General features: G+C 52.4%; 1 protein-coding gene across 6 annotated transcripts in view; it reads left to right on the plus strand.

Annotated features, from left to right (window-relative positions):
- The window catches only part of EDN3 (endothelin 3), a 30,211-nt gene extending 21,529 nt beyond the window's left edge, over nt 1-8,682 (plus strand). For 4 of the 6 annotated variants that reach the window (XM_025470570.3, XM_025470571.3, XM_035705812.2 and 1 more), the window contains 3 exons: nt 3,505-3,678; nt 4,642-4,719; nt 7,027-8,682. In XM_025470570.3, coding sequence (XP_025326355.1) covers nt 3,505-3,678; nt 4,642-4,719; nt 7,027-7,063 — 289 coding nt within the window. In that variant the 3' untranslated portion in view covers nt 7,064-8,682. Of the gene's footprint in view, nt 1-3,504; nt 3,679-4,641; nt 4,720-5,128; nt 6,032-7,026 lie in introns of those variants that run through there. The other 2 variants (XM_025470569.3, XM_035705810.2) reach the window with 2 other exon arrangements.
- Nucleotides 8,683-9,558: the final 876 nt, after the last annotated feature.

Genomic DNA, 9,558 nt, shown 5'->3' on the forward strand with positions numbered 1-9,558 from the left:
TGTGTTACAACTGAAACATGAGCAGATGGAAGAGCTGCCTACTTTTTATAAAGAATCGCATTCTCCAAGCCCTCCTGTTCAATAGTAGCTACACCAGTTGGTTGGAGAGTATGCTGATCAAAGGTTCTCAGCCAATTGGACTTCATTTTTGTGGTTCCACCATTAGGTCCTTCCAACTCACTGTTGAAGAAACATTAAAACATGAGAAAGGGCACCAAGACAAATGAAGTCCAAGTGCTTCTTAGATGGGCCGTGCAGATGGACAGAGCAGCCAGGAGGAAGCGTGGCAGAGAATGGCATTGTTGTGCCATATGGCACTCTGGCTCCTTTATTACTTGGTCACACATCTCAAGTGCAGGCCGAGTAGGTGGGATTTTTCTGCCTGATGACAACTCACTTGAATTCCCAGGCCACATAAGCAACAACAAGAGCTATCATTAATTTACCGGTAGCCCTTTGCTAACTATTTTACATGCAGTGAGGCGCATCAGTCTGGCCAACAGCCCTTTTGTTGATCAGAAAGCTGTCGAGAGGGTGGAGTGACCATCACATAAGGGCTTGACAACCCAATAATGGAATCACCAACTAACCTTTCTCTGTGCTCTGTGTACCTTGCACATACCTATATATATTGGCTTGTAATGTTTCTTCCACCTGGTTTCCTACCCCAGGAGTAGGACATGAATCCTGAAGACCTTTCTATATCCCCATCACACTTAGACTAATGCTAGAGACATATATATGTATATGTATATATGTATGATATGCTCGGCAAATGTTGGAGATTTCTTTGTAATGAATTTTGTGGCTGTTGAACTTTACAGGTTAGAAAGAATCCAGTCTTACCAGACTAGATTATCTCACAATTACTACCAGCTCCTCAGTCAACAGCCTTCATTGGCTCAGTCTCGTGCTGGGTCCATGGCAGGTACAAAAGAAGACCAGCCTTCTACTCTTGAGGAGCTGGTGAGCCGCATTTAAGTCTAAACAGTGTAGTCCCCTGTCCTGGGCTGTGTGGGTTCGACGGCTATGTCTGACCTTCTTCTGGCCATGTCTCCCACTCCATGGGATTAAAGCCCCTTCTAGAACGTGCTCCAGGTAATCAGGATCCTGGAATCCTTTACCCAAATGTCCCCAAGCCCACTCCCAGGGCCTGTGCAAGTAGGTATGTTCCAGAGTCTGACACCAAGGGATAGGACAGGGCTCCAGGAACATCTAAAGCCCTCAGGGTGGCCAAGGGGTGGATGAGGCCCCCTTGGTGTAGGACAGCGTAGGGTGGAAGAGAGGGTGCCAAACCTCCTTGGAATGGCCACATTGCAACACTCCAAGGAGACCCAAGATTCTAAATTCAAGGTTGGACTTCCAAGGTGTTTTAAAGCTATATTTGTTCAGGTAGAAAGATAGAACTGTCTTATTTAAGAGCTTATCAGATTGATTTAAAAACTTTGAACCACTGTGTTCGCTTTGGCAGCACATATACTAAAAACGTTGACCCATGGAAGATGGGCCTCCATTGGACCTGGCTCTTTGCGGTCTCGGGCACCTTCTAAACCTTCCAGTTGCTCAGCTTCTGTCCTTCCCCCAACCCCGGCAGAAGTCAGCCCATGGGAGACCACACTTGGATGCCCAGGGCTTGTAGCAGGGGTTTCTCATCCTTCCTGTGGGGAAGAGGACGGGGTGCTGTGTCTCTCTGTAAAGTAAACACTCTTTGAAAATCATGAGGGCTCATTTGCATACGAGCTCTTTGCACTTGGCTGCTGAGAAAGCCTTCGCATTTCTCTATTAACAAATACCTCGTTGCCTCCTTTCCTTAGTTAAAACACTCTGGAGTGTTTTCACTGAAGTCGAGTGGCTCTGCACACACAAATGCACAATCAGCTGACAGCAATTTCAAAATTGCAGGTCTTGCTGTTGATGGAAAAATGGGAGCTTGGTTATTCCTGTGTGTAATTTTCACCAAGAAATGGGGACTGGGTTTAATGTCAACGCTTTGAGGTCTAATGCAGCCCAGTTACTGGACAAATACACCTTTAGCCAAATCCTGCCTTATAGCAGTGTCTGTATATGTCTTGTCCCCATGTGCCCGCCCCTGGCCCTGTTCCTGAGAAGAAATGGGGTGTCAGCACATGTTCAGCTCAGAACAAGACCAGACCCTGCTTCCTTTCCCCATCTTGGGGGCACAGACTGTTCAACTCCAGGCCTTCCTCAAGGGCAGGAAGAGCCCACCTTCTACTGATCGGGTAGGAACCCACCACAACGCAGAGCATGAGAAAGGAAACGGGGTTGCGATGCCCCTTGTTCTGGCCTCCAACCCAGCAAGGGGAAGTTGGTTCAGAGCATCAGGTCACGGAGAGTTGCCCCCCCACCGCCACTCGGCCCCCACCACCCTAAAAGGGCTCCATAGTGTGTTTCGAATTAAAGTAAATTCAATTTTATTTTATTTTGAAAACGCAGAAAGGATGTCAGAATCCCCTTTGAGGCGGATGATTGGTGATACTCCATGGGGCTCACAGAAACCAAGGTGGTTCATCTTGGAAAACCAGGCCCTATTGGAACAGTAACTTTTGGCCACAGAATTTCCTCTGGTAATTAGCAATTTGTCCCCCAGTCCTGTTCAATAGTGCTAATGAATTAAGTATATGCTTTTAACTTTTTCCACCACACTGCCTCCGGGCAGTCTTCTTCCTTCTCTGGAGAGCGATGGTTTGGATGCACATGAGCATAAGAAAGAGACAAATGTTAATGGTTCCAAATGACACCATCACCCTCCTCCCCGCTCCAACCATAAATGAGATTGGTAAACAGCTTTAGACTTTTTAATAAGACTTTTTAAATAAGCCTTTTCCCAAGGCCAGTTCTGTCCTTGGCTGTGTCTTACAGGGCGCAGGGGGTCCTCTGATGTTTGTGTTTTCTAAGAAACGGCGTTGGGGCCAGGACACGTCTGTAATTGCATTTGTGTATTCCCGTCAGAGCAGACAGCGAGGCGAGGCGACGTGCGCACAGAAGACACTGGGCCTTGAGCTGACAGGGTGCGGCCGGCGGGCCTTGGGCTGGGGGCTGGGCAGGCCTCTTCCGGGTACGGAGGGCAGACCCAGGCGTGGGGCACCAGCATGTGGGTCATCCGGCTGTCCTTGCACAGGGCTCAGGAACAGGGAGACACCCTAGAACTGCCCAGAAGGGGGCACCCTGGACATGTGAGAGGGTGGGCCCAGGGCAGTGCCCACCTTTCCTCCCCCACAGCTCTCCACCTCTCTGGCCCCTCGGCTCCAGGGCACTTTGGGGTGCTTGGGGAAAACAGGGCTTAAGATTGCCTGCAGAGGCTTCCTAAAGCCCAAAGCCTGGGGGAGCATGTGGACGCCAGTTCTGGAAGTGTGGCTGCACCCCATCACTCCTGTGGCGGCCAGGGTCTCCCAGCCGCGGCCAGCTCTGTGGAGATGCCCCCTGAGTGGGGAGGCCAGGCGGGCTTGTCCACATGCAGCCCTGACGCTGCTCTGTCCTTTGCAGACAGACTGTGCCCTATGGACTGTCCAACTACAGGGGGAGCTTCCGCGGCAGGAGGTCCACGGGGCTGTTCCCGCAGAGCCCACAGCCCTCCAAGTGGACACAGCGCTGCGCTTGTGTGCAGAGCCAGGACAGCGCCTGCTTGCACTTCTGCACCCGCACCCTGGCTGTCAGGAGGTAGGACGCTCATCTCCCGGCAGATCTGCAGCCCGGCAGTCTGCTGCGTGGGTCGTGGGCAGGGGTGCAGGGTGTGGGGTGGGGCACGGGGTCTGGTGGGGCTTGGCAGGCCCTGGCTGCTGTGGTCCTGCAGGCCTCCCCGCAGCACCTATGCACCCTCAGCTCCAGGAGGGTAGGTGGGCACTGTGTGCAGTCTCCTTGCTGCCTTTCAGAACGGAGCCCACAACGTGGCCGCGGCTGTGTCTGGTCTCCAGACACACTTCTGGACGGCCCAGCACTTTGCCAAAATTTGAATAAGTTGCCAACATTTAAAAATTGAAGAATTACCCACCCCTGCCAAATGTGTATTTTTAGCTTCTTCAAAAACAGCAAATGGGACCATCTGGTCTTATGGGGCCCCACGTCCCCTCCTGGCCAGTAGAGGCTGGAACCGAGGCGGGTGCCACTCACATCTGAGGGAGACATGCTGCATGCGTTCACCTGCGTTACCTGTCATCTTACTTTGGGGACCCCAGGGGCCCTTGAGTTTGAGACCCTGTAGCCTACTCTGGCTGCTGAAGAGAAGTTTGTGAGTCTGTGCAGACCTGAATAAATGAGCACTCCCCAATTTGGAAGACCCCTCTCCAGGCTTGACCCAGAGAGGCCATTCACATTGGCATTCACTCAATGGGCAGGTGCCATCGTGGTCAGGGACCCAGGACTGCTGTTGGAAACCCCAGTGCCAACCTCATTTCTTCTTGGCTTCCTAACATCTGATGAATAACTGAGGAACAAGTTGACATTGTGCTTTGGTCAAAATCCACCCACTGTGTGCTCAACCCTAGGAAACTGCCTGAGACGTGGTCCTTGGGGAATGCTGCTAATGTGCTCGTGGGTGGGGAAGAGGAAGTCCTAGTTTGACACTGAAAAACCAGCCACATGGAAATGCAGGTTGATTCATTAAAACCAGCTCTCTCCCCACAGGAATTCAAGGACAGCAACAAATCCTGACAAAGAGGAAGAGCCAGCCAGCCGTGGCAACGGGGGGCTGCGTCCAACGAGGTGAAACTTCCTTCTGAGGCATCACACCCTTGGGGACATGGAGGATGTGAGGGTGGCATGTAGTCTGAGAGGTCAGCCAGCGGGAGTCCTGGCATGCATGGGACGCTGCATCACAGGGGACTGGGCGTTGGGTAGATTGTCTCTGGGGACAAAGCAGGCTGAGGCTAGGACAGTCACTGTCATTGCCCTTCCCCTGGCCAGTTGACCCCTTGCATCCCTTGTAGCTTTAGAGCAGTGACACCTGGCTCTGCATTTTGCTGGGCCCAGACACAGCTAGCTGGCCACTACTGCTTAGAGACCACCCGACCCCACCCCACCCCTGGCTCATCTACCTGGGCCCAGATGTCACTTTTTCTGGAAGCAACATGTGGTCGTTCCACAAAAAAAAGAAATCATTTATTCTTTTCAGCAGCTGATTCTGGACAGAAGTGAATTATAGCAGCTTGGCTTGGCAGCGAGCCCCCCATGTCCCCCCACTGGTGTTATTTTTTTTAACTCGCTTGTCTTCTTTGTAGGAGAGATTCTGAGGGTTTCCTGCAGCCAAACTGGGTTTATTTGTCATTCTATCAATCAGAAATTGTTATTAATGGCTCGCCTACACATCTGCAATGGGATGGTAATTTATGTCCATAATAATAGCCTGGAGGTGGCTTGGGTCCCTACAGGGACTGATCAAGGGAAGATTAAACCATGCTCAGTATACAGGAGGCTTTCCAAATTGGTGGCAGTGGCTTCCAGGCATCCAGAGAGATCCGTCAGCATCCATAATACAAATGGAGAGGAGGGGGCGGGTGAGGCGGCCGAGAGAGACCCCAGGAGAGCACGAGCCAGGCTCCAGCTGGTCCCTGCCTTGCCTTTTTGGTCTTTCTCCTTTTTCTCTCTTCTCGCCCCAAACCCACACTCCTCTCAGCGAGGGCGGGATGTGATTAAAGCCATCCATCCTTTGCATCATTTATTCATCCACTCATGCATTCATTCAGCAAAGATGCGTCATGCACCTGCGTCGCGCTGGGCACTGTTCTAGAAGTCGGGTACACAACGGGGAAAAGGCGATAGGTCTGTCTTTGCAGAATTTAAACAGAGGGAAAGCTGACAGCAGACAGATGCAGTCGTCCCCTGATCCACGGCCTGTGGTGGACACCTGGGACCACGGGCACCATCGAGCTCTGTCTGGACTGTGTTTTCTCCTCCACGGACACACCTATGGGAAAGTTTGATTTATAAATTGGGCACAGGAAGGAGTGACAATAACCCATAATCAACTAGAAGAAGCATCACAATCTACTGTAATAAAAGTTACATGAATGTGGTCTCTCTGTGTCTCTCAAAACATCTTGGTCTGTGCTCACCCTCCTGGTGATGAGGGGACACGATAAAGTACTGCGTGAAGCGATGAGGGAGCTGGATACACAGGCCTGTGACACAGTGTGAGGCCACTAGGGACCTTCTGACACTGGGTCAGAAGCAGGGACGTCTGCTTCTGGGCCGCAACTGAAACCACATGTAAGAGGGGGCCCCTGTGCATACAACGGTAGAGTGAGATGCATGAAGGAGAACAGGAGGGCAGGGTCAGGATAGGACGTGCAGGCGGTGGTTGCTGTTGGGGACTGGGTGGACAGGGTGGTCTCACTGAACAGGTGTCCTTGGCTTTGGGACCTGCAGGAAGTCCGGGTGTGAGGCAGGGGGCTGAAGAAGGGGAGGAGATTTCAGGCAGGGAGAACAATAAGGGCAAAGGACTTATTGTGGTAGGACTGTGCTGGGTACGTCCAAGACAGGCAAGAGAGCCCTGCACAGAAAAAGCATGAGGCTGCTTTCACTGTCGCTGCTGTTACTGTTCCGTTGAACGTCCAAAGGACGAGGAAGGTAGCACAGGTGTCCTTTCGGGGCCTGGAAAGGTTGTCCTTCCAGGTCTTTACAATTCACATAAAGCTCCTGTAGGAACTTTATTTGGGAAGAAAAGTCTTTTTCTTATAAGTCATGGTCTCTACCTTCTTGCGAGACTCAAGTGAGTAATTTCTAGTCTCCCGTTCTCAGAGTGGAAGCTGCCCCCACCCCGAGCTTGCGATAATCAAAGATGTGACCAGGCTGCGGGGCAGCTCCCAGCAGTGGCGTCTACCCGTGTGACTTATTCACACCTTCCTGGGCGGGTGGCAGGCTCTGAAATTGCCCAGAGGCGCCAGGGTGAGAAGGCTCAGCACGAAGCAGGGAATGGGGCTGGAGAGGGAGCGGGGGAGTCACCTTTTTCAGGTGGGAAGAACCCTGCGGCATAACATCCCCTTTTGTCTTGCGCCCCTTTCTCCAAGTCAGGTTGAAGCCAAGGACAGATGGAGGGAGCAGGCCCTAGGCCTCCAGCACCAAACGCTTGCCCGGCAGCGCCCCCCGGCCCCCGCCCCCCGGCCTCCCTGGCACCCTGCTGGCCTCTCTGCTGTGTCAGGAACCCCTGCTGAAGCAGGCCTACAGCACCCCATCTCGGGGTCCCTCAGGCCCTGCTCCTTCCCGCTTCCCGTTCCCACCTCCCAGAGGACAAGGAATCAGTTGGGCCCCAGGGTGGGCAGCAGCGAGAAAAACCCACCCGGAGGGTCACTTAACAATCCACCCCGACCCCAAGAATGCCCCGGTCCCAACGCCCCGGTTTCTCTAATGGGTAAAATGATCCCAGATGTGCCCCGAAGCCTGACGCCCACGGCTCGGGTTTCAGGCAGGAAATTGTTTCTGGAGCGGCTCGGCCCGGTGGAAAGCCACTGGCTGGCTGTCGGCTTCTCCTGGAGAATACTTGGGTCCAAGCTCACGTTGCAAATGCGAACACGTGTCCCCGGTGTAACCGACGGAGCGGGAGCACGGGCACGCGACATCCGCGTCCCTACACACGACGGGCACGCGGTGAGTGCTGAGGGCGCCCGCCGGCGATTCTGGAAGCCGATCATAGCTACAGGGGAGTTGAGGACTTTGAAGCTTCTAGGATGTCGACAGGGATTTTCAGCTGTGCGTGGCTCCCACTGGAAGAATGTCACCTGAAAAAGAGAGAGAAAAAGAGAAAAAAGAAACCTTGATGGTTGTGCCCAGGAAAGGAGTAAATGAGAATCCGTGGGCCTTGAACCCAGGGCAGGCGGCTGGGAACCTGTGCCCGTTCGGGGACTGGCTTTCTGTGGTCGTCGTGGACAGTGAGGCCAGGGGACCCCAGGCCTTGTTCCCGGGGAGCTGCAGTAAAGGCAGCCAGCTGCAGCTCCAGGCTATTTGGGCGAATATTTGCTTTCATGAATAAATGTGGATCTTTGGGGAATGGCTTCAAAATAAGCCACAAATGCAAACTCTTTGTAAATTATGTAAATTCCTATTTATCTATATAATTGGCAATCACTGGGGATTGTAATGCCCGGCAGTTCACGATCTGTTTCAGCTGTGCTTTTACGGCCAGCGCAAGATTATGGTGCATATCTGACGGAGCGAAGCCGTGGCCCCGTCACCGCTGGGGACAGGCCACCTCCCTGAGACCCCCCTGCCCCCCGCCCCCTGCCCCCCCGCTGGCAGAGAGGCAAGAACCCGCATTTGAGGCATGCCCGGGTCACCACGCAGAGAAATTTGAGGTGGTGGGTGACCAAGCGTTGGCCTTGACCAAATGTTAAGTTATTATAGGTCTAAAAGTGAGGATCGACCATGAGGAAACCGAAGGGGCTGGTTTGCTGGCAGGATTGTGTACAGTTTAGAGAAGCAATTATTTATTGTGAGACTTGACTTCTTTACTTCAACTCCTTTATGTGGACCTGTTCAAAGTAAAGCCGCTGCGCATAGATTTCAAGTTGTGTTCTGGATCCAAACTCCTATTCCTTAGAGCTTGAATCACATTTTTAAAACGCACATGCAGTGTTTGGCTCTGTGGCAAGATGGTGTCTTGGAGAGAAGTTCATTCGTTGTGCTAACACTCAGAAAATACTGTCAAATGCATAATAAAAAAAAAATCTAGAAGTTTGCTCTGATTTGTGGGTTTTTCTCGCCGGTGTTATATGCATGGTTACACATCGACTTTTCATGGACCTCTGGAGAGGATGGAGGGAGTTATAGTCCAGGAAGTAGAATCCATCCAAAGTCAATTATGGAGGGAGGTGAACGTGGGGCTGCTTGAATTTTAAGGAAGGAGCGGGATTTGGGGACCTTCTGAGGAAGATAAACAATTCAAGAGAGTCGGAAAGAGAGAAATCTGGGGAGAGACTTGGCTCCTTCTCCTGGCACTGTCCCACTCACCTTGGTGGCACCACAGGGCACATAAGTGCTAGAGCAGGAGTCCGGGGACAGAGCAGCTACTGGTTGACCTTCTCAGCCCTTCAGATGGTCATTTTGCTTTGTTGCTTACAGTTCTCGAGAATTAGCAGCCACAAGTGACCACATTTTGTTTGATCTTCTCCATCAATTGCAATGGTTTTAAGCCTTGAGGACAATGAGGACATCTTGGGGGTTGGAAGTGTCAGGAGACCTGGGTTTCTTCATTTTCTTCCTCCTCCTTTCCCTGTTTTCTCCCTCCCTTTGTTTCTTTTGCAGCAGGGGTCCGAGACCACCCAGGGCAGGGACAAGGGCAGAGGCTCCACTGAAGAGCAAAGGGAAGCCCAGTATTTTGAGTGGGTTTGATCACATCCAATCTGAGAAAACCCAAGAGCCTCTTGTTTTCACTAAACTCATTTTCGGGAATTTTGACTTTGATGAACCAGTAGCATTGGCACTAATCCCCGCTACCCCCCTGCCCCCGCAGGCCATGAAGCAGCATAGCAGTGGCTGCTGGGGTCCAGGGGAGGCCCAAGCAGGACCCGCCCGTGGACCGGTGCCCAACGAGGTGCTGCAGGCCCAGAG

This window comes from Canis lupus, chromosome 24 (genome assembly GCF_003254725.2).
Source record: "Canis lupus dingo isolate Sandy chromosome 24, ASM325472v2, whole genome shotgun sequence".
Classification (NCBI taxonomy): Eukaryota; Metazoa; Chordata; class Mammalia; order Carnivora; family Canidae; genus Canis; species Canis lupus.